Raw genomic sequence first — 25,400 nt, forward strand, 5'->3', positions numbered from 1 at the left:
GTTCAATCGGTCGTCACCTCCTAGGTATATAAGAGTCGGCTGGACTTCGAAAAGGCTTGGATTCACGTCCAAAACCCTAGTCAAATTCGGATGGTTTTGTCCAAACTTTTCAAAATTGTTCGGTTTAAAACTGGCTACACCTTGCGGTATTTTTTGAGGTGGTAAACCATCTCGGATGGAAACGAGCCCAAAAGCAATCTTGACCGTTTTAACCAGACGAACAACTTTCATGTTAAGTGTTTTTCGATTCGAGGCCATCTTGAAGGGCTAATTGCTCACGCATTGTATCAGACATCCATCAACATGTGTGTGATGTCAAGCGTAATATTTTGATCTCTAGCCGGTCCGCACCGTGTTGACCCTAATTTTTGCATACGAACTCGGGTTTAGACGATCTTAATAACAAAATCGACTGTTTCGACGAGACGCGCAGCTTTTATGTTGAAACTTTTTGCATAGGAGGCTATCTTAATTGAGTATCATGCCATTTTATAATCTGATGTCAACATGAGCATCCCTGAAATTGTCATACTTCTTGCATCCGAACTCCGTTTTGGACTATCTTTGTATCCATCTTGATCTTCTCGAAGGGAACTATTCAATGGTGACTTCCAATTAGAAATTTGACTTTATCTTGCTACAACTTCAAGCCACTCATTGAGATCATGTCATTTTCGAGTGTCAACAACAATCGTCAGTCCGGATTAGTTCCATTCAAATCTCATGAAAATTAGAGTCCAAAACAAGAAAAAATGTTTGAAAAAGTAGATACATTTGAGATGTATCAGCTTGCTTACCTTCTTTGTTAAAGTTGGTCGTTGCCCACGAGCTCAGCGGGTCATTGATAAGTTTTAGTAAACACGTCCTTCAAATAGTCATTGGCACAGATGCAATGTGAACGCTGCGCTTGCTTTTGCTTGGGTTCTGCTAAGTGGGGCGTCGGGTTGTCTTGACCGGAAGGCGTGTTTTGTAATGTGGGTCTTGTTTGTGAGTGCTAGCTAAACTTTGGCCGCTGCGGCTGGCAATGACGTTGTTTTGTCATGTCTACCCGGACTTGGCCCATTACGACAGGTCGGGTGGTGTCTTTTACCATCTCTCTCGGCCTTCCATCGATGCGACCTGTTCGGATGACGCGTTTTTCCATCTCACCCGACCTTTCACCCTTGCGTCGTTGGCGACTGGCGTTTAAGTTGTGCATGCTCGTTGACAGCACTCTTTCATGGTTCGTCGATAGTCTGGTCCGTCCGCCTGATTTTCTTCTGTTCATGTGATTCCGGGTGGGGATCCCCAATTTTGATAGTTCAGGTCATTTGCCGTGTGAGGTGCGGTCGAGTTTTCGACCATCCGAGCTGGAGTAAGAAAATAGGGTAACAATTATCATTGTCTGTCGATAGTAAATACAAGGCAAATACAAACACAATACAAACATAATCACTTACAGACAATTCACGAAAAACAATGGCGGAGGCAGAGGGTGGCCAAGGCGGGCCACAACCCACCCAGAGATTTGGAAATAGTTTTTGTACCATATGAGAAAGGCTAAAAATAAAAATAAAAAATGTACATTTTTTAGGGTCAGAAAAAAAATGGTATGTGTATATGTATATGTACAGTAGCACTGTTGGCCACACTGGCCTAGTGGGCTAGATTCGCCACTGACAAAAAAATTCCTTCAAATAGCTCGCCTAAGTTATTGCTTGCATTTTTTTCTTTGTGAATCATTTGTACAATTTGTTGTTTATAGGTCACTTCACTTCATGGCTCGAGTTGGGCTTTACGTTAATGACGCAACGGATTGTTCTAAAAAAAGATCTAGTAAGAACAAAGGAACTGTCTAAGCTAGGTCGTGTATACATTTAAAGACATTACAACCGCGCATCCTTCCAGCCCTCTCAGGCCATCAAGGCTTCTCGCCATCAGATCTACGAGTTTAGGTATTCTGGCCGTTGGATGTACAACCCCGCATCCTTCTAGCCCTCTCAGGTCATCAAGCCTTCTGGCCATCAGATCTACGAGTTTAGGTATTCTGGCTGTTGGATGGATTTGTTCGCTGCTAACCAAAGATCGCTATACGAGCTGGGCCGCTGCTCCCGTAACAAAATGGACGTTCTGCCATTGCTTGGGCCTGCTGGGCTTCAGATGTGCAAGTGACCAACGGAAGAAAAAATAGCGCAGAGTTTGCAACCGCACTTCTCGCTTGGGGGCGAACCGTTCCACGAAACAAAAAAGAATCACATAGCCTCCCATCCCGTGTGTTCGGCAGCAGCTCCATCTCGCGGGCGGGCGAACCGATCCGCGGCGAGCGACCTACGCATAACCGGGCGGGAGAGGCCATGCCTGGTTCTTGCGATGCGAGCGAGAGGATCTCCTCGCGGGGCAACACCATGGTGCAGTGACGGGATAGCAAACCATCGCCCGGCGATTCAGTCATCGGAATAGAAGTCATTGTTGGTACAGACCTTAATGGCAATTGATTTGCCCACTTGCCGGCGTCCGTTCCTACTCACTTAATGGTAATCAATCTGCACATGTCAGTTACCATTCGATCTGTGCTCTTACAGTACTCCACTGGCATCCATATAGTTTCTACATCGCGTTGTTCCTCGCAGTCTCCTCCTCCACCTTACTTTGGCATGTTGATACTTCATCTTCTCTGTTCCCTGATCCCCCAATTCTTTCTCCATCAAATTTCGGAATTCATCTGATTGATGTTATTTTTCTACTCCCAAATGAATAGAAGGCGCTCCGAGTTAATGGATTCATGGTCGTTTCCGATGGGTTGGGTTTTTCTTCCCCTCCAATGGCGAACTGTCAGGTTATTATCCGTGTGTCATCTTACTATGTGTGCTCAACCTGCTGCACAGAGTGTCTACAGTTGGACGGTATTGTTTTGATCCATCACTACGATTGGGTTCTTAATCTTTATCCCGTTTGGGAATTTTTGTATCATGATGGATTATTCTATCGAGGGGACTGTTCTAGGAATCCAAGGGAGCCATAGCTTCGTATAACGATGGCATATGGAGCAATTCTTCTGTTTATCCTTTTGGACAATGAATTTACATGCTTTTCCGAAGACTCTAATTGAAGGTATCCCTTTCATTATATGACATGCACGGTGAATTCCAGCATTACTTATTGATTTGAAGAAGTAATGAAGCAGGTACATACATACAGGCATATCTGAGGTATCCACGACAAAATAAAGTCAATCATGGATTGGATCCATACCCAGCTTGGACATGAACCAATATTCTCTCAAAAGCTTGGTAAAGAATCTTTGTTTAATGAAGAGTACTTGAAAAAGGAATACTGATTTGGTCTGAGATTTTTGTCTGATCATGTATTGTTGTGGCCACAAGCGCTCCCTTCACTGTAAACTTCCGCGTTGTCATCAGGACGATGTTAAAATGCAGTCTATGCGCGCGTGTGTGTGCGTGCACATATAGCAGTTAGCATTTCCAAAAGGTTGTGAAGCTCAACACTTTCTGTAAGCACTTTGTGCTCTTCATATGGCAATGCACGTTCTTAATATGATGCATGATGTTTCATCTCTGACCATTTATTGTGACATGATTAGTGTCTTGTGGCATATTATTTTTAGGTAATTGAAGGAGATAAGATAAATTTTCTTGACAAAGCCAAAGCCAAGCATGTTCTTAAAATCATGTAAGGTGTTAGCAAGTAAGCATCTTCAGTCATTATTTTTGCAGCATGTTCTGGATGTAAATCAGATGCCTGATGCCATGTATAATACGCAGAGGTTTCAGCCAATTTGTTTTCATGCAAAACAATAGGAATTTCTCCCTACTGTGTGTATTTATAATATTTTTCAATGAGTGTATACTGACATGGGTTGCATCAGAAAACATTTGTTGAACCGAACAGTTACATATATAGGTGGCCTTGTGTGATGTTAGTTTTAGTTAATTCCCGAGCTGGATAGTGATGACCATCTAAAATTTCCCAAGGCTCTGTACATATACAACAAAACTGAAAAGGATTGGGTGGAGCATGCCAGCACCTGGGTTTGTTGAGCTCAATATAGATGCCTCTTTGGATGAAATCATTTATGCAATTATGCTAGAGCAATCATGCGATATGGTAAAGGTTTCTCGTATAGCCGTTTCAAAATATGAAACTGGATTATGTCCAGGATGCTCAGATTGTGGAAGCTCATGACCTAAGACATGGCTTACTACTGCTGTTAAATCCAACGACGTGGAGGTAGACATGACTATGAAGGATGGTTGTCACTTGTCGGTCACACCGCCTGACGACGATAGTAGTGTGTGATGACTGCTACCACTTAATACACAGATTTTGTCAAGATAATCTTCGACCACTGTCCCTATGAAGATAAAGCAGTTATCCATGAGTTTGTTGTGTTGGGAGACGAGGATCCCCCACCTTGGTACCTCTTTTTTCTAGGGAACCATTGTACCTCTTTTACCTGGAAGTATAATTGTTATTGGTGTTTAAGAAAAATGTTTTGCTGTAAAAGGAAAAGAATTCATTCCTATTCAGTTCATACTTATTGTTTGTGCTATTAATTTGTTTTAGAATAAGCATTTCTAAAGGATTTTGTGTGTTACATTCATCATTTAAACATGTGGTTATTGATTATGTGTGATCCAAAAGGGGGCAATTAGCTATCTTGAGTTAATCCCTAGGAGGGGTGGGAGATACAAATCAGGAAAATCATACACTGAAAGGTCTGTTCCTTTTGCTAACTGCGCAGATCAATGTACATGAGCATTTGCTGGTGTAAGGGAATTCTCATGGAAATTTCAATCTGTGGCTTTGGATCTTATTTTAGATGTCAAGATATATTTAACCTTGAAAATGATCATGCAAACCAAGAGAAATATTATTCAATGATCTGACCATTACATATCATGTAGTGCCCTTAAATCGTGAGTTTGCTATAATTATTTGTGTTCATTGTGTTCCTAGGCAATTAGCTGACATGACTTAAGTATTATTTTTTAAGACCAAGTATCGGTGCAATGCTTTGTTAATCCAAAAAGTTTAGTTTGTTATTAAGTTTCAAACAAAAATGATGACCTCAGTTTATATTTAGTTTTCATATTATTTGTTGCATTATATATTTCCAGAAAACAAAATTATTTCGATTCATCATGAATTTGTACTCTTCCACCCTTACTATATTGGTAATAGACGGGCGCGGCAACGCGCGCCATCATAATCTAGTGATTACAAGAGAGGAACAAGCTATTGCTCCAGCCTGAACTTAAATAAGACGACCTCCGTTACAAAACCGTGTTACCTGCCCTAGACCCTAGAGGATGGGCATATCCCTTTGAAAATAAGGTTGTTTTGCTGTTTCCAAATGGGCCAACATGCTAGAGTAATTATCGCTATGAAGCAATGCCCATTAAAAATTTAAAATGTCGACACGCCCACTCAATTTGAAAAGGCTTGTCTAGTTGTACCTCACATGAGATTTGAAAGTAAGTCCATATTCACCAACCGAAATTGCATTCAAAAAATAAATGTGTAGAACAGTTCAAAGTCCTCGCGTGAGACAAAACACATTGATTCTCATATAATACCTGGCAATTACTCCTCTCAGAAAGCTAAACGATACTCTCTCCATTCGTACGTGTCTAGGTACACTCATTTCAGTGATAGTTAATTCTGTACGGAGATTGTAGTTGATACGTGCAACTTTTCTGAAAAACATCAGCATCATATCACTCCATGAATACACGGAATCAGAGTGAGCAATAATTCATCTTGGATCAATCATCTCCTTTTTGTAGACGACATCCTCATCTTTATGAACGCAAAGGAGGATAATGCTCAAAGGTTGAATCGTGTCCTACAGATCTATGAGGACTGCTTTGGACAATGTGAACCGAGAAAAAAGCTCCATCTTTTTCAGTCCGAACACAAGCGATCCGGTTCAACAAAGTTTGAAAGCTATCATTGGCATTTCGGTCGAGGCTTTCAACGAGAGATACCTTGGTTTGCCTACTGCAACGGGGTAGATAACAAGTGGCACCTTTGAACATCTTAGAGAGAGGATCCGAAGTCAGTTGCAGGGAGGCATGAAGCGCATGATTTCATGTGCGGGAAGAGAGGTGCGCCTGAAGTCATCAGGCGATCCCAGCATTCTCTATGAGCTATTTCAAACTGTCTAAAAAAGTTTGCAAGGGAATCACCTCATGCATGACGAGATATTGGTGGATTAGTTCCCTTGATCGTCGATCTCTGCATTGGCTTGACTGGGACACACTTGCAACCCTGAAAGTGAAGGGAGGGATGGGATTCAGAGACCTGCAGCTCTTCAACCTATCTTTTCTCCGAAAGCACGGATGGAGACTTATCACGAGCCCGAATTCGCTTTGTGCGCGAGTGCTCAGAGGGAAGTACTTCCCAAATACCGACTTCCTGGGCGCTAGAGCGCACCCGCACGCTTCGGCTAACTGGCGAGCTATTCTGAAGCATTGGAGGATGGTTTGATCAAGAGAATTGGTGATGGTACGACGGTCTCGATCTGGAGGGACCCGTGAATCCCGGGGCTTATCTCCATGCAGCCATTAGTACAAACTGGCACGACAAACATGAACACGGTTTCAGAACTGATCGAGGTTTAGTCTGGGAATGTGGAAGATTGACATTGTGAGGAACAAATTTATCTCTCCTGAGGCAGAAGCAATACTAAATATCCCTCTAAGGCGGATGGGAGGAGATGACATCTGGGCATGGTCAGTGGAGAAAGCAGGCATCTACACTGTAAAATCGGCGTACCGAACTCTCATGAGTCGTAACGAGCATCTTGCTCTAGAAGAAGGGTTGGTTACAGATCTTCAGAGACGAACAAACAGATGTGTTCGAAGCTTTGGAAGCTGAATGTGGTGCCCAAAGTTCGCGTGTTCTGGTGGCGTGTGCTTCGGGGGATACTTCATGTCGAGAGCACCCTCAAGTACATGCACATAGCGACTTTAGCCAGGTGTAAAGTTTGTCTGTTAGCAGATGAAGATATCTATCATGCGTTGATACAATGCACACATGCAAAACGCTTATGGGTAGAAGCCCGCGAGTGGCTGGGCATCAAGTTACCGGAGCTGCATGGCTTGACTTGGTCCAGGGATATTCTCTCTGACTCTCATTTCGATGTTTCAGACCAAGCTAAGATTATGACGGTGATGTGGGCTATCTGGACATCTCAGAACAACATTACTCATGACAAGGCAAGTATGGAACCGATGCAATCACTAAAAATGATTAGAGATGCTCTTGCGGTGCTAGAGCTTCCAACCAAGCATGCTAGCATACTGCCAAGTCATGGGTGGCGACCGCCAGATGGTGAGGTGATCAAAATTAACACTAATGCTGGAATCTCTATGTTGGAGCACAGAGCAGGCATTGGTGGTGTGGCTCGGTCATCCTCGTCGTTCCTAACAGCTTGGTGCAAACCATGCCTAGGCATTACAGATCCACTTGTGGCAGAGGCTTCTGCTGTATGTGAAGGCGTGGTGGTGGCATTGCTTCGTGGCTTTGCGCGGGTGCAAATTGATACAGATTGCTTCGCGCCGGACTTCACGCTTTATGATAGCGCCATTACTCTTAAATATTGAGGAGCTAGCTGCTAGTTTTACTTCTTTTGATATTCTACATGTAAAGAGGCATGTTAACGTTCCGACCCACCTTTGTGCAAAACATGCATGCATATTGAAGGTGTCGGAGTGCTGGATGGACTTTCCGCCGGGTTTGCTGGTAACCAGCCTCATGAATGATAGTGCCGGCGCCTCTTCGTATGAATAAAGCTCTTCATTACCCCGAAAAAAAAATACACGTTTTTTTTTTCAACAACCCGGTTTGTACACTCAAAAGGTTTGGAGCCGACCGAGCTCAGCACAGCCCAAAACCACCACGCCGTCGACATCTCTCAAGCCCACTAAACCCGTCCCGCCGCTCAAGAAGGCCCAGCTCGCCAGCCTCACCTCTCGTGGCCCTCACGCTTGCGTCCCGGCCAACCCTACTTGACCTCCTCGCCCCGCAAAACCCTAACGAGCGGCGAGCCGCCTCTCTCTCTGAGCATCATCACACCCTCGCCCCCCCAATCCCGCCGCGCGCGCCCCCATCGCGGCCGCCCCCGAGCTCCCATCCCGGAACCTTCTAGAACGCGCGGATCGCCAGAGCAGCCAGCCAGCCGGCCGGCGCGCGGCCAACGCCGCCACCGACGCGCGCATGGAGAAGCTCCGCATCCACCACTGCGGCGGCCGCGCGGTCGCCTGGACGCCCTCCCCCATCGTCGCCCTCGCCACCTCCCCCTGCGCCTCCCAGGTCGCCGCCGCGCGAGAGGACGGCTCCCTCGAGCTCTGGCTCGTCTCCCCCGGCTCGGTCGGGTGGCACAACCAGCTCGTACGCTCCCTCCCCCCCTCACCCTCCTCGCCGCGCCGAGGTTTCTGCGAGCGACCCCGGGATTTCGCCGTGACCTGATTTTGGGTTTCTGTGGCCGCAGACTATACAGGGAGGCGCGGAGTCGAGGGTCACATCGCTTGTGTGGGTGCCGAATGGCGCAGGGGGCCGTCTGCTCTCTTCCAGCGTTGATGGGTCGGTGGCTGAATGGGATCTGTTCCACCTGCAGCAAAAGGTGCCGCACTTCGCGTGCTTGTGCTACATTTCAGTTCCAATTCGAACGCACTCGTCATTTCAGAAACATAGGGGGATAGGTTTCCAACTTGTTGACGGTCTGTAGCAATGACCTGAAGTTCTAGGTTTGTGCATACCGCCCCCAAGCGTGTGATTGGGTTATAGAATGCCTGGTCTTCTTACCATCTTGGGTGCAGAAAATGCAATGTGCTAGGAGTGTATATCTGACATAAGTTCCATTGGATGGTTATACATCTGTTTTTATTTGAATTTACTTGTATATTTATCGCTTTGCTATCCCATTAGTAACTGTAAGTTTGTGGATGCAATCATGATGGTTTTATTATTCTCTTTTGTAGACTGTCCTAGATACCGTTGGGGTACCGGTCTGGCAGATGGCCGTGGAGCCTACAGATGATCAATTGATTTCTGGAAATAAAAGCTCAGGATGTGCTGCGAATGGCCATGCAAATCATAATGGATCTACCGACTCTGAATTAAGTTATGTTGATGATGGTCAGAGCTCTGATGATGAAGATGATTCTGCGAAGACAAGCTCTTCGTATCGTGTGAATGAATTTCCGCGTTTGGCTCTGGCATGTGACGATGGTTCTGTGCGCTTGTATAATGTGCCTGAATCTGGCCCACTGACCTACTATAGATCTCTTCCAAGAGTGAGCGGTATGTCCTGTATATCTTTCATCTCCCTATTTTGGAAGTGATTTCAACTAGGGTGATTTTTTATTTATGTGCTTACTTGCAGGACGAGTTTTGAGTGTGACATGGAGTAATAATGCCAAATTCATATTTTCGGGAAGCAGCGATGGGTATGTTAACATACCATTCCAGTGTAAATAGCTTTTTATGATGGATCATATGTGATTCTTCCCGTGCATATAATTAGACTGTTGACCATCTTTCTTTCTCTTCTACAATTATTTCTCAGTTATAGGTCATTGCTTTTTTTTATGGGATGCCGTCTCTATGGGTTCATTTTTGTGATATAGTCTTGTACTATGCTCTACAGATTAATCAGATGCTGGGATTCAACAATTTTCCATGAAAAGTATCGCATCACTGCTGGATTAGGGGGTGCTGGTAGTGGAAGTGAATTTTGTATATGGTCATTACTATTTCTAAGGTAAGACAACACATTTTCTTATGTTCAATGTTCTTCTCCCTCTACTTGCTTGTGTTGATTATTGCTGTTGCTATGTAGGTGTGGAACCCTTGTTAGCGGGGATAGTTCTGGGAGCGTTCAATTTTGGGATAACCGCCATGGAACTCTTCTGCAAGCCCACACTTACCATAAAGGCGATGTTAATGCACTAGCAACTGTGCCTAGTCAGAACCGGGTATTTTCTGCAGGATCTGATGGGCAGGTTGGTAGCATTGCTGAAACAGCTGTTAGGTGGATTAACTACACTTACGAAAAATTCTCTCTATGTGTGTTTTTGCCTTCAAAAACTCGAGAAGCTGTTTGTTATTGTTGAATGCAATACATGTTGGGACATTTTCTTAAATTATAGTTGTGCAGTAAATACACCATATAAATTGCAAATAGACTTCTCAATTAAATGTGTTAATTCTGTTTGTTGCAATTCAAGAACCCTTGAGTCAAGCATGCTATACCTGGTTTTCTTCGCTTTCTAACTGAACAGTTGATCTGTAGGTAATTTTGTACAAGGCATCGAAAGATGAGTTCAGTGCTCATAGTGAGAAGGTGGCCGAAGAGCAAATGCACAAGTGGGTCTATGTGGGATATGTTAGGGCCCATTCTCATGATGTAAGGGCATTGACTATGGCCGTACCAATATGCAAAGAAGGTTTGTGTTTGTGCATATTGTAACCTGACCTCCAATTGTGAGTACGCTGATTTATCTGAGTTCTTTTATTCTGTCAGATGCTGTACCAGAGGAAAAGGTGGTAAAGACTCGCCGCAAGGATGAATTCAGTTACCGCAAGTGGGCACATCTGGGTGTACCGATGCTCATTTCTGGTGGGGATGACACCAAGCTGTTTGCTTATTCTGCACGGGAGTTTACTCTATATGCACCTCATAACTTCTGCCCTGCACCTCAACGTCCATTGATAAATTTAGCAAGAGATTGCACAGTTAACGGAGATTCTGTGATGCTTGTCCAGTCTGTCAACTGCTTGGACGTTCTACTTGTGTCAGTTAAGAACAAACTGACGCCAAGTACATCGTCCGGAGGAGATGCTACGATACGACAAGTTGTACATCTTAAAAGCAAGGGGTCTAGAAAAATAATAGCAAGTGCTGTCTCTACCAATGGAATGCTATTTGCCTATTCGGATTGTGTAAAGCCCTGCCTTTTCGCACTAAGACACAAGGGCGGAAAGAAGTTCTCTCTAGACAAAATAGAGTTGCCAAAGGGAATACCATGCTCTCAGAGCATGATGTTCACTGATGATTCATCCAGTCTGGTTCTATCTTGCAATGATGGGAAAATTTATGTAAGTGTTTCTCTGATCTGGCCCCCTTTTGTACTCATAGGAGAATGATTAGTAGATGATCTCCATTATCTGTGCATTGTAACTGCTTAATTTATGCTGTTGCGGCTGCCATGCGCCTAAAGCTATTCATCTCATAGCTTATTGGAAACAATTCTAGTAGATCACAATATGCAGTTAAAACAGTCCATTTGAAGTTTTGTACATCCAGTATAGTACTATAAGATGTTGAACCTAGTAATAGCACGTCTAACTAATCTGAAGGTACAAATTGATACGGTTCTGCTTCTGTCTTTTTGGGCCTTATTACTCATATCTTTGCCAGTGTTGAATTGAGCATGAATGGTCAAATCACAAGGTTTAGAACTGGGATGTGATTTCTATCCCCAATGATTTGACTTATTTCTTGTAGGGTGAAATACATCTTGATGGTTAAGCCCATGGTGATGTTTTTTTTTGTCTTCTGATTCCTCTGTTATTTTGTTTCTGAACTTCATTTCTACTGCACAAATCAGGTTGTGGATATTGCGTCGAGAAAAATTTCAAATATATTTCGCCCTACAAGAAAGATAGATGGAACAAAAACTTCTTCCAAAGAACCACCTGTCACCAAAATGTTTGTGAGTGCTGATGGGCAGTGGGTGGCTGCAGCTAACTGCTTTGGGGATGTCTACATATTTAACCTTGAGGTCCAGAGGTATGCTTCATATCAGTCGATTGTGTGCTCTGAATCTGCTTTCATGCCTAGTAAGATACTAATAATTTACTAATGTATGGAGTACAATGTAATCTGATTTGCAGTCCTTTGGCATATGACTTGGCAGACCATCAGTTTCATGATTATGCATTGGAAGGCATGCTTTTGTACCATATCTAAACCTTTTTCTATTATCTGCAGACAACACTGGTTCATACCGAGAATGAATGGTGGCTCGGTTACATCCGGTGGCTTTTGTCCCAAGAACAATGCCCTTGTTATAACTACCTCTAAAAATGAGGTATATGTATTTGATGTGGAAGCAAAAGAACTGGGCGAATGGTCTAAGCGTCATACACATGAATTACCCACGAGATTCCAAGACTTCCCTGGAGAGGTCATTGGCCTCTCATTTCATAAAATGAGCCCATTTTCAGTCATGATATACAGTGCCAGGTAATAACCTTCTAATGCTTAGTGTTTTGCTAGTTACTGTCATCTATTGCTGACCTGTTTTTGGCTGGTTCACTTATGCTGCTGGTGTTTTAATGTTCTGAGCCCTGTGCGTTAACACATTCTTGGTGCTGATTTAATACATGTTTCATGAAGTGCTGATTTGTTTGATAGGCATTTGTGAGGAAATCTGATTATATGGAAATTAATAGTGTCTGCTGTTTTTTTTTTGCCTTGTTACTAGTAGACTGACAATGATTAACATGACGCTGAACGCATAAATGTTTCTTTCTTTTCCAGGGCAATGTGCGTTATTGATTTTGGATTGCCAGTTGTCCAGGATGTCCAATTGTCAACATCAGAAAAGACAGACTCACAAAAGGCTGCGAAAACAAAGGTTAAGCGTAAACATCGTGACGAAGATTTGAAACAAGAGAAAAGGAATAACTTCACCTTTTTTGCATTTAAAGATCCGGTGCTGTTTGCTGGCCACCTACTGGACAGTTCAATTCTGGTAGTGGAGAAGCAATGGATGGATGTTGTCCAAGGATTCGGCCCACCGGTCCACAGACACATATACGGGACATGATCCATCCATCCATAGTAGCATTTGAACTTGTGGCCCTCGTAACAGGCAGGCAGCCCATTCTTTTTCGTCACCGCCATGAAATGTTTCCAACCCCAAGCAAGTTGTCTGGCATGACACTCCCAAGATGTAGCAGTACATACTGTCTGCTATTATCATCTGGCGCGATAGCAGTCTGGGTCAATTTCTCTTTGGTGGCTTTTGTTTCTTGAGTAGCCTCGTTGTATTCTTTTTCTTCACTGAAGTATGTTAGCGGACCCTTCACAGCGCCAGTTTTGTCATACTGTGTCAAAATGCGCAAATTTTGTCATATGTAACAATGTATCATCTACTGTTATGTCAACATATCTCGTTTGTCTATGCCTTTGTGCTGTGTGTACGTGAGCAAACGATAGAACATCAAGGGTGAAACCTGTACAATACAATCGTTGGTGGACAAGTATTAAATCATTGAATCGCAGCCGACTGTACCTAAAAATTACCAGTTGGGATTTTTGTTGACGATCATATCCTCCTTTTTTCATTCACAGGTCGCATCTCAATAATTTGGTAGCTTGGTCATCCATGGTGATTGAGCGGCGTAAGGAAATGTGCAATGAAATATGGTGTTGGATTGAATGACGTAAGGCTAGCACGATCACAAACGGACATTTGTCCTGTTCGCATTTTGTTCGTTTGGGCCGGGCAAAAGGGCAGCGTCCAGCCTTTTTTACATTTGTGTTGGCCGTGCTCCCAATGGATGACTAGAATTTTGGCACCGTGGTTATAGTTCATGCCGACCAGATCGTTAGCGGCCGGCACACATGCCAGCCTACAAAATGATCAACCCCCAAGTTTTTAGGCCGATAACAAAGCGAGCGGCTAGTTTTCACGCTGGCAATGAAGCCAACGGTCGGCACACTTGCCAGCCTTCCAAAAAGGCCATAGTTCATGTCTCGCAGCCTTCCTAGGTCATGCCGTCTTGGTCGAACATCTCCTTTTGCCTTTTCTCAAACCAACTTCTCTAAGGAGACATGTTGGTCAAGTCCACGGTCATGATGGCTAGCCCACCTCTTTTGCTTTGGTGTCGGCATTGGTGGCCTCGATGATCGTGAGCTTCTTCGCTTGGACGGCTTCCTTCATGTCGAGCTTACTCCTCTTGACTGCCTCTCCCATGTCGAGCTATTTTGTTTGGAGCTCCATGTATATCCTCATTTGCTCCTCCTTTTCTTGGCGCTTCCTCTCGTCCCTTACTTTCTTTTGGGTCATCATGCCTTGCAAAGTTTCTTGCAAGGCGAAAGGGGTCGCATCACGCTTCTCGTCCACCTTCAAGTTGGTCTTGCCCCTCGGCCTCTTCACTCCATCTTCATCCCCAACCCCGGGCGCCGACCCTCCATTCTTCTTTAGAGCTGCATATTGATCTTTGAACTTGGGGCGATCTTTGATGAGCGTCAACAATGGGTGAGGGTGAATGGCTTCTTGGAATGTCGGGCGTTGGAGGCTTCCAAAGTTTGGAATGCCTACACAATCAAAGCGAAGGCCATAATGTAATATTAACGACACATAATGCAAGAAACATGCACCAACCATGATCATGGCATAGGAACGAAGAGAAGAAGTTCATACCAAGTCACTCACGCCTAGGGCACTCACGGGACGGGCTTCAACGCTCTCAAGCGCAACACAGAACTTGTTGCATTCTTGTTGAATAAACCCCCATCTCTTTTGGATTGAGTTGATGCCACAGGTGCTCGCAAACTTGTAGGGCCGAAACTTCCTACGTTCATGAAAGGTTGTATGAACTCTTTCCCAAAATATGACACCCTTTTGCTCTACCCCGGTCTTGGAATCTTGCCCGATCTCCTTTCAACTCTCGCAAATCAATGTGTCCTCATCTTTGGTGTACGATCCCGTGCGTATGCTTTGCTTCCTCCTTTGTGCATTGGCTCTTTGGGTGAGCTCATCGATAAATAAAGGCTCCTCCTCAATGTCGACACCCTATTCTTCCTCTTCGCAATAGATGTCTTCATGCCATGAGTTGCCATGGTCGTCGGCCTCTTCTTCTTCGTGGCCACCAAAGTGTTCGACACCATCTTGGCTTTGGGTCTCACCGGGATCGAAGCCTTGGCCTTGGCCGTCGGGGTGGAAGGCTTGGCCACGACCATCGTAGATGATGCTCTCCATGAATTCGTTGAAGTCGGGGACGTCGGCCGCTGGGCGTCGGGTTGGGCGTTCCGTCGAATAGGTTGCGGGCGTCAGGAAGGGAGGGGCAGCCACCAAGGAGGGAAAGGCCCTCTTTGGGTTGCCGGTCAAGGGGGAGGAGACTAGTCCAATCCCCCCCCCCCCCACACACACACACAAGGAAAGGGGGGGCGTCACTACCTATTGGGCCATGGTTGCCCAATACTCCTTCCACCACTTGGCCTTTTAAGGCCCGTTGATTTAAATTACTAAATATGAAAGCCTTCTAGCAATTATTAGAGGCTTTTATTATTAATTTAACAAAACCGGAAACAATTTTCACCTCTATATTATTTATCGGTAATACTCGGTATTATCCGATAATCTCTGAAACCCTTCTAGTGACCCCGAAACGCTTTCGATTCCTCTCAAAACTATTTTGAATATTAATGAAACAATTCCGCAAATAAATCGTTGATACTCTCATCCTACTAACACTTAGTAGATCATGATTACCTTAAGATTGTGACCCCGTAGGTTCGGTAAATCATAGTCATGAACGAAACCACTTCGTTCAATGACCGATAGCGAAACCGTGGACGTTCATATCGATCCCTATGATTGCACGAATGACATTAGAATGAACCTTTGGTTATCATGTGATATTGCCTTTGCTTTGCGATACTTTACAAAACCCGAGGTGTGCTGGTATCCTTCTGAGTCATGCACATGCTCACTATATCATCATTCTTGTTACCGGTTTTGTTCTTCTTTCTCGTTGAAATGTTCCGGCATCCCCGTGATGTAGTCACCTGTATATGGACAGACGATGATTGATGCCGTCACATCGAGAGGGCCCTAAAAATATCTCTCCATCATTGGAGGAGCAAATCCCACTCTCGAGCTATCAAGCCCCTTGTCAAACTTTTTGATGAACTTGTAAGTTGTCGTTATGATCAGCGTGTTACAGATGATGTTTGAGCAACCCCAAAGTTCACCTATGGTAAGAAGTGACTACAATACTCTCATGGTCCGAGGAACTAAAAACACATTCTAACACTCCTTGTTATAACAATTGATTTCAGACGATATTATCTCAAAGTATAACAAACAAGTTTGGGTCGATTCAATATGATCGTTCTTCTAACGTCATACTCTCAATGTTTGTTTTAGAACTATCGTTACACTTAACGACATCCTTAGATCCGGAAAACATGATCACCAACAACACTTGAGCCGATCTTAGAGGCAAGACTAGGAACTTATACTTTACCGTTTATCATTTCACACGTGCATATGAGTTTTCCACCGAATCATATATTTCAGGATCATAGCAGTTATAGCATGAAATATCAACTCTTTAATTATAAAAATGGAAATACAATAATACATTATTATTGCCTTTAGGGCATATTTCGAACACTCAACTCATACCGTCCCTATCCCTGGCCGTAGGATATAGAAGGCAACCACCATGGAGCTAGGGTTGTGCGAACCCATGCCCTGGCCCGCTCAGCCATGCAATTTTTCGTAAGATATACCTACTATTGGGCATTTCTTATTCGGCACTCGTTGTGCCCGTTAATGTGTGAACCGCAAACCGGTGCGCACACCCTTCACACTGGGCCGACCCATTTTAGTTTTCTTTTTCTTCGTTAAAAACCAAAAAAACAAGCGCGTGAGATCGCTTGCTCCCCATAAACGACATTAGCCACCCGGGACACCACACCTCTTGCATTCACTTGCTCCCTTTTTCTTCCTTCTTTTGTCCTTTTATTTGCCTTTCCTTTTTCCTTTTTTCTTTTCCTAAATTTGTGAACTTTTTTTCAAAAGTTGTTAACTATTTTTAAGACCGATGAACCTTTTTTCAATTTCGATGAACTTTTTTCAAAATTTGTGAACTTTTTCGATACGATAAACTTTTGTTTTCAAATTTAATGATTTTTTTGGAGAAATGATTACCTTTTCAAATTCAATTTTTTTTCAAATTTGTGATTTTTTCTTTCTAAATTGATGAACTTTTTCAAAATATATGAATATTTTTCAATTTTTGTGTTTTTTTTCAAAATTGATGAACCTTTTTTTAAATCTGATGGATTTTTTTTAAATCGGTAAACTTTTTCCAATTTTGTGCTTTTTTCATATTCATGAACTTTTTTCAGTTTCTTTTCAAGTCCATGAACTTATTTGAATTCAACTTTTTCCATTTTTGTCAATGATTGTTTTGGGTTTTTAAAATCAATGGTTGACTGGTCAACTGGTCAATCGTCGACCTTTCAACCATTGACCAAAAGGAAACGAGCTGCGCGCCTGCCAAGTGATGGCATCTCTTGCTATTGGCCGTCCCGTATATGCTGGCGCGTGGGCGCCGGAACCCCTAGTTGGCGCCTAAGACGCTGACTAGGAGGTCCCCTATTGAGTCATGGAATAGCACCCCTCTTCGTCTATAGTAGAGAGGGGGCGATTTGTGAACGTCCCCAGTCGATCCACCTCGCCCGCCGGGGATCCAGGGGTTTCTCCTCCTCCGTCGGCTGCTCCGGCAGCGGGAGGTTGGGGAAGCCCCGGATCTCGGCGTGTACATAGTGTAGGGTCTGTTTGGGATCCAGCCGGCAGCGTTGTGGAGGCGGCGACGCAGTTGGTTTGGAGTTTGATGGCGGTGCTCCTTCCCTTCGGCGGTGGTGCTCTACGGAGCTCTGCGGCGGAGTGCTCGTCTTCCCCGTGCTCGTGGTTCGTCGGAACCACCGTGCGCGTCAAGCCCTCGCCGGATCTGCATAGGCGGCGGATCCGGGTGCTGATGTTGAAGATGAAGATGGTGTGGCGAAGCTTCGCGATGACGACGGCGTTTCAGGGCGCAGGATCTTCGGATCCATTGTCCGGCGACTTCCCGGCTGCGGAGGGGCTGGCTCCGAACAAAGGCATGAAGAGGAGCAGCGGCAGCGGCGCGCCACCGGCTCGTTTTGTTCGTCGGCGTGGTCGGGATCCAGAGGGACCCGTGTGTAATTTTCATTTTTTTTGGATCTTTCTGTAAAAACGAAGCTTTAATATCATCTTCCTTTTCTCGCAAAAAAAAAGAGTCATGGAATAGCAGCCTAGTAGTAATTTCCTTCGGCTAGGCCTCGCCGGCACGCCCACAATTTTCTTTTATTTTTTCTTGTCTTTTTATTTTCCTTTTCTTTTTCATCACCACCATGTAATGTTCCCATCGCCAAGCAAGTTGTCTAGCATGAAATTCCCTGAGATCTTATCAGATGGCGCCATAACAATCTGGGTCGATTTCTCTTTGGTGGCTTTTGTTTCTTGAGTAGCCCCGTTGTATTCTTTTTCTTTACTGAAGTATGTTAGTGGAGCCTTCACAGCGCCTGTTTTGCCATACCGTTTCCAAAATGCACAAATTTTGTCATACGATAAACAATGTATCGTTGATACAGTTATGTCAAGATACCTCGTTTGTCTATGAGTTTGTGCTGTGTGTACGCGACCAAACGATAGAACATCAAGGTTGAAACCCATATAATGCCATCGTCGACGGCATTTATTTTGTGTTTTCAGTTCATCATTCATCTAAATCATGATAAATCAACAGTTGACTAGTCAACTAGTCAATCATTGACCTATCAACCATTGACCGAAAGCGAACGAGCTGTGCGCTTGTCTTGTAGCACTTAGCAACGAAGCCCTATCCATTAGTATTCCACATAAGAAATCCATTTTAGGAAAAAAATACAATTAGATTAGTTCTTCATAGACAAACTTGGGGTTTGCGAGCCAAGGTAAGATCGGCTCGGGATCATGGGACCCTTTTCTATCAGATAGGAGGGGCTCTTGTACAAAATAGACTTACTAAGTAATAACCCCATAGAATCTATCTATATATAAAGATAAAGAGGCAATCATGTCAGGAAGCGGGTTTTTCTTTGGCTAAAAGGTACTTCAAACTTGGAACGAGCATGAAAAGATTAACGAGACTTCTTTCTCTTTTGAGTTTTTCTAGCGGACCTGCCGCGCAAGATCTTTGGTCTTTCCCTGGAACCGATGAAAAAAAGTGGATCGCTTCTATTGGGCCGTCCCGTATATGCTGGCGCGTGGAGCGTCGGAACCCCTGGTTGGTGCCTAAGACGCTGACTAGGATCTCCTCTATTGGGCCATGGAATAGCAACCTAGTAGTAATCTCCTTCGGCTAGGCCCCACCGACCCACCCACAATTTGGGTGAAGCTCCGCCGCCGAGCATTAGCTACGGCGGTAGAGCTCTGCCACGAGCACACGTAGTTTGGACATTGACCAAACCCTGCCGCCTGCTTGACTAACGGTACCAAAACGGGTCAAATTCAAAAAAATCACGCTAAATATTGACCAAAAGCCAAAACAATCATTTTGGCCGTATCGAGGGAGGGGTGGCCGTTAGCAGTCTGCCGGGTGATCGTTCCGGTATTTCCAGCAACAAAGCTTTGCAAAAAAAAAAGCATAATTGATTTGATGATAAAAATTGGCACGCCAAATTTTGGTAATTGCCAAATGTTGGCTAGAGATTGATTGCGTGCCAATTTTTATTGCCAATCTCACAAAAGGTTACTAAATGTTGGCAATTTTCGATTTTGACAGATATTGGCTTACCAAACATTAGCAATATCAAATATTGGTAGCAAATTAATTATGCTGTTGGATCCTGCGGTGCTACTGTGCTGCAGGGAGTCGGGAGGGACCGACATGAGAGCCTCGAGGTTTGATGGGAATCGCTACGGAGTGAAATTGCGTGTGTGCACGTCACAGTCGTAAGAATCGCCGACACACTCGTAACTCGTTCTTGGTAAGAATCGTCGACACACTCGTAACTCGTTCTATGTGTGCACGTCTGCACGATGATTAAAAATAAGGTAGTGTAGGCAGCGCTGCTCTTTGTGACAAGTGAGTGCGTGCGGACGTGTGTGTATCACTTGTGGCATCTCCTAGCGATCCTACCAAAGCAATTACACTCGCGCGCGAACCACTGACCGATCTCGGTTCCAGAGCAGAGCTGGTCGTGTCTGTCCATGGCCGGCGCGGTGCGCAACTTGCAGTGGATGACTGTTAGACTATGTATAACTTCTCTACCTATGTACGTATTGTAACACAACCATTATATATAATGAGATAAGCCACCCCTAGAGGGTTGTGCTGGTTCCCAAAACTTATTATCTTACATGGTATCACGCTAGGTTACGATCGCTTCCGCTTCTAAACCCTAATACCTGCACCGCCGCCGCAGCCGCCGCCGCCTTCACCGCCGCCGCCGCGCCACCGATCGCGCCGCCGCCATGTCGAGCGCCGCCAACACCGGTTCCACTGCTGCGGGCTTCGTCCCGCCGCTCCTGCCGCGAGCGGATCACACCGCCCCGCTGGCGGGGTTGGCGGCGTCCGCACCGGCCGCGAGCTTTGCGGCGCCCGCCCTGGCTGCGGTCCCGCCTCCTCCCGCATCGGCTTCGGTGCCTCCGGCTGCCTCCATGGTGTTTGCACCACAGGCAGCCTCCTCGATGGGATCGTCTTCGCCGCCGCCGTTTCACTTCGGTCATCTCATCACCATCAAGCTCTCCGCAGACAACTACATCTTCTGGCGTGCGCAGGTTCTCCCGCTCTTGGGGAGTCACTACCTGCTAGGCTACGTCGACGGATCGCTTCCCTGCCCACCCGCGCTGGTAGACAGCGTGCACGGTCCGGTCTACAATCCGGCCCATCGCGTCTGGACGGGGCAGGACCAGGCGAACCTCTCCTCCATCCAGGGGTCGCTCTCGCCGGCAGTTGCCGGCCTTGTTGTCTTCGCGAAGACGTCTCATGAGGCCTGGACCATCCTTGAGCGCACCTTTGCAGCGCAGTCCAAGGCTCGTGTCTCTGCACTCCGTCGTCAGCTTGGAGAGTGTCAGAAGCTTGACTCCACGGCCACTGAGTTCTACAACAAGGTCAAGGGCCTTGCCGACACATTGGCCTCCATTGGACAGCCCCTCACCGACTCCGAGTTCAACTCGTTTATTGTCAATGGTCTTGATGAGGAGTATGATGCCTTAGTCGAGATCATCAACGAGCGGGGCAACTCGACACCCATGCTGGCACACGAGGTTTTCTCTCGGCTTCTTCTCACTGAGCAACGGGTCGAGACTCGCCGCACCAGGGGCACTGGCTCCCTCTCGGCCAACGTCGCCACCAAGGGTGGCCGCTCTTCTTCATCACCCCGGTCTCCCTTGGGGCTGCCACCGTCGCCCGCCTCGGCCCCCCCACCTACTGCGACCTTACCGGGGGCTGGCGGTCCACATGTGTGCCAGCTTTGTGGCCGCGATGGGCACTGGGCCTCCAAGTGTCATAAGCGCTTCCAGCGAAGCTTCCTTGGTCTTGGCAATGACGGCAAAGATACACGCAGCAATGCCCGTCAGGTCGCCATGGCTGATCGTCCCGCGCCGCAGAAGCAACAGGGACACACTCAGTCCTACTCCATCGATCCACACTGGTACATGGACTCTGGGGCGACAGAGCATCTGACTAGCGAGATGGGGAAGCTTCACACTCGTGAACCCTATCATGGCTCCGACAAGATCCACACCGCCAATGGAGCAGGTATGCACATCTCTCATATTGGTCAAGCATCTCTTCTCACTAGACATGCCAATAGGAGTCTTCAGCTTCGCAATGTTCTTCGAGTTCCATCTGTGACCCGCAATCTTCTTTCAGTTCCTAAACTCACACGTGATAATAATGTGCTTTGTGAATTTCACCCTTTTGATCTTTTTATTAAGGATCGGGGCACGAGGGACATTCTTCTTAGTGGGCGGTTGTGCCAGGGCCTCTACCGTCTGGAGCATCCTGGCGTCGCCCGTGTTTTCAGTGGAGTTCGGGTCTCTCCGTCACAGTGGCATGCTCGTCTTGGTCACCCGGCCACACCTATTGTCCGTCATATTTTGCGTCGTCATGAGCTTCCTAGTTTGTCTAGTAATAAAGATGTAGCAGTGTGTGATGCTTGTCAGCAGGGAAAGAGTCATCAACTTCCTTTTTCGGAGTCCAGTCGTGAGGTGAAACATCCTTTAGAACTTGTGTTTTCAGATGTATGGGGTCCTGCTCAGACTTCTGTCAGCGGTCATAATTACTATATCAGTTTCGTTGATGCTTATAGTCGCTTTACCTGGCTTTACCTTATTAAACGCAAATCTGATGTGTTTGATATTTTTGTTCAGTTTCAAAAACATGTTGAACATCTTCTTAAGCACAAAATTGTTCATGTCCAGTCGGACTGGGGGGGGGGGGGCGAGTATCGCAACCTCAACTCCTTCTTTCAGTCGCTTGGGATAGCTCATCGTTTAGCATGTCCACATACACATCAGCAGAATGGTTCAGTCGAACGTAAGCATCGTCATATTGTTGAAGCTGGTCTTACTCTTTTGGCCCATGCATCTGTTTCGTTTCGGTTTTGGAGTGATGCTTTCACCACTGCATGCTTTCTCATCAACCGTACTCCCACTCGTGTTTTAAACATGAAGACTCCCATTGAGGTTCTCCTTAATGAACAACCTGATTATACCTTTTTCAAGGTATTTGGGTGTGCTTGCTGGCCGCATCTTCGTCCATATAATAAGCGCAAGCTTGAGTTTCGTTCTAAGAAGTGTGTTTTTCTTGGATATAGCTCTCTTCATAAAGGTTACAAATGTCTTCATGTTCCCACTAATCGTGTCTATATATCTCGGGACGTCGTGTTTGATGAGCATGTTTTTCCCTTTGCCAAACTTCCTGTGTCCACTGTCGAACCACCATCTCTGCATTCATCCTCTGTTGCTTCTGACCAATTTGATGATGTTGCATACTCTCCTTTGCTGTTACCTAACCATGGTGCAGGAACCGGACGTGGGGCTCGTTTGGAGCTGTTGGAGGATTCACCATCATCATCGCCGCCTTCTGATGGGCACGTCGATTGCCCTATGTTGCATGGCATCGATTCGCGTGCCCATGCATGGTCACCCGAAGAGCCCGTCGCGCCGAGCATCTCCACTGCTCGGTCCGCCACGCCAGCGACCGCCGAGTCTCCAGCGGCTCGGCCCTCTTCGCCAGCAGCCGCCGAGTCTTCAGCGGCTCGGCCTGTCACGCCGTCTTCGCCCGCGGCTCGGCCTGTCACGCCGTCTTCGCCTGTAGCTCGGGTCCGCGACGCCGTCCTCACGTCGCCTTCATCCGCAAATCGGCCCGCGACACCGGCCGCGCCACGACCCACTATGCCGGGCTCGCCATCGGCCCGGTCTGGGATGCCGGAGTCGCCAGCTGCTTCGTCTGCTCTGCCGGTTTCGCCGGTGGGCCGGCCTTCTTCGCCGACTGAGTCCGAGGCTACCGTGCCTGGCTCCTCGTCACCGGCTGACTCGTCAACGTCGCCGTCCTCCAGCCCGTTGCAGGCTGCTCCGTCGACCTCGGTGGTTCCTGTGTCTCGACCACATACACGCAGTCGCAGTGGCATTTTCAAACCTAAGGAACGTACGGATGGTACGGTTGCTTGGTTGGCTGCTTGTTTGGCTGCTGCTGTTGCGGATCCATCTTCTGAGCCTCGCTCATATCAGGCTGCCCTGCGCATTCCACATTGGCGAGAGGCTATGGAGCAGGAGTTTCATGCTCTTCTTCGTAACAAGACATGGACTCTCGTTCCTCCACCACCACGGGTAAATGTTATTGACTCAAAATGGGTATTCAAAGTGAAGAAGCATTCGGATGGATCTATTGAGCGTTACAAAGCGCGACTTGTTGCTCGCGGTTTTCGGCAGCGTCATGGTCTTGACTATGAGGACACCTTCAGTCCTGTTGTCAAGCCTACCACTATTCGGCTTCTTCTCTCCATTGCTGTTTCTCGTGGTTGGTCACTTCGTCAACTTGATGTGCAGAATGCTTTTCTACATGGATTTTTGGAGGAAGAGGTTTATATGAAACAGCCGCCTGGTTTCTCTGATCCTGATCGTCCTGACTATATCTGTCGTCTTTCCAAAGCACTATATGGTTTGAAGCAAGCTCCTCGTGCCTGGCATGCCCGCCTTGCCTCTGCCCTTCGTGCTCATGGGTTTGTGCCGTCCACTGCTGACACTTCATTATTTCTTCTACAGAAGCCAGAAGTCACTATGTATCTTTTGGTATATGTCGATGATATTATCCTTGTCAGCTCTTCTCAGTATGCTGCTGATGCTCTTGTCTGCTCTCTTGGTGCTGATTTTGCGGTCAAAGATCTTGGGAAGCTTCACTACTTTTTTGGAGTTGAGGTCACTTCTCGTGCTACTGGTCTTGTCCTTACGCAGAAGAAGTACTCCTTGGAGTTGTTACAAAAAGCCGGCATGCTGAAGTGCAAACCGACCACCACACCCATGTCGTCTACCGACAAGATAACAGCTGTTGATGGTGAGCTTTTGTCTCCCGCGGATGCCACAGAGTACAGAAGCATTGTTGGTGGACTTCAGTACTTGACGATCACGAGACCAGATATCTCTTATGCTGTTAACAGGGTTTGTCAGTATCTTCAGGCTCCCAGAGATACTCATTGGGCTGCTGTTAAACGCATTCTTCGTTATGTTCAGTTCACCCTGACTTTTGGTATGCATATTCGGCCGACTTCCTCTCGGGTCCTTTCGGCCTTCTCTGATGCAGATTGGGCTGGTAGCCCAGATGACAGGCGATCCACGGGGGGTTATGCAGTATTCTTTGGCTCTAATTTGATCGCCTGGAGTGCTCGGAAACAGGCTACTGTGTCACGTAGCAGTACTGAAGCTGAGTACAAGGCTGTGGCTAATGCTACTGCAGAGATTATTTGGGTGCAGTCTTTGCTTCAGGAGTTGGGTTTGTCTCAACCACAGCCTCCTATTCTTTGGTGTGATAACATCGGTGCTACATACCTTTCTGCAAATCCAGTATTTCATGCCCGAACGAAACACATTGAAGTTGACTATCACTTTGTACGGGAACGTGTATCACAGAAGCAACTTCAGATCAAGTTTATCTCGTCTAAGGATCAACTTGCAGATATCTTCACTAAGCCTTTACCACTGTCACAGTTTGAGACTTGTAGGCGCAATCTTACCCTTCTCAGTTCTTTAGAAAGTGGCTAAGATTGAGGGAGGGTGTTAGACTATGTATAACTTCTGTACCTATGTACGTATTGTAACACAACCATTATATATAATGAGATAAGCCACCCCTAAAGGGTTGTGCTGGTTCCCAAAACTTATTTTACAATGACGATTCCAAGCTGCCATGCTAGCCCACGTGATGTCAGTCAGTCACGAGATCCCCGGGCGACTCGTGCGCACCACTACTACGGTTACACTTGCACGACCAGGCGTCATCAATCAATTCAATTATTAGCACTCGTACGCGAGCACGCAAGGCAACAGGGCGATCCGATCGACCAAAGAAAAGAAATCACGTAC

The 25,400-nt window shown here is 46.1% G+C and overlaps 1 protein-coding gene and 1 long non-coding RNA gene across 3 annotated transcripts; both read left to right on the top strand.

The window, feature by feature from the left end:
- Positions 1-2,570: 2,570 nt before the first annotated feature.
- LOC119294987 lies at positions 2,571-3,639 on the top strand. 2 transcript variants are annotated; one of them, XR_005143640.1, is made up of 3 exons: positions 2,571-2,882; positions 2,983-3,090; positions 3,178-3,639. It is a non-coding gene; the product is annotated as an uncharacterized LOC119294987 (long non-coding RNA). The 2 variants fall into 2 exon arrangements; XR_005143639.1 differs by having other exon boundaries at positions 2,572-2,882; positions 3,164-3,639.
- A 4,394-nt stretch (positions 3,640-8,033) lies between these two features.
- LOC119294986 (WD repeat-containing protein PCN-like) lies at positions 8,034-13,196 on the top strand. Its single transcript, XM_037573301.1, has 11 exons — positions 8,034-8,394; positions 8,495-8,626; positions 8,985-9,306; positions 9,389-9,452; positions 9,653-9,766; positions 9,845-10,007; positions 10,298-10,451; positions 10,529-11,103; positions 11,616-11,797; positions 11,999-12,253; positions 12,551-13,196. The coding sequence occupies exons 1-11, from the start codon at positions 8,221-8,223 to the stop codon at positions 12,837-12,839; spliced, it is 2,424 nt and encodes an 807-aa protein (XP_037429198.1). The 5' UTR covers positions 8,034-8,220; the 3' UTR covers positions 12,840-13,196.
- Positions 13,197-25,400: the final 12,204 nt, after the last annotated feature.

The sequence above is a fragment of the Triticum dicoccoides genome, chromosome 4B (assembly GCF_002162155.2).
Source record: "Triticum dicoccoides isolate Atlit2015 ecotype Zavitan chromosome 4B, WEW_v2.0, whole genome shotgun sequence".
Lineage (NCBI taxonomy): Eukaryota > Viridiplantae > Streptophyta > Magnoliopsida > Poales > Poaceae > Triticum > Triticum dicoccoides.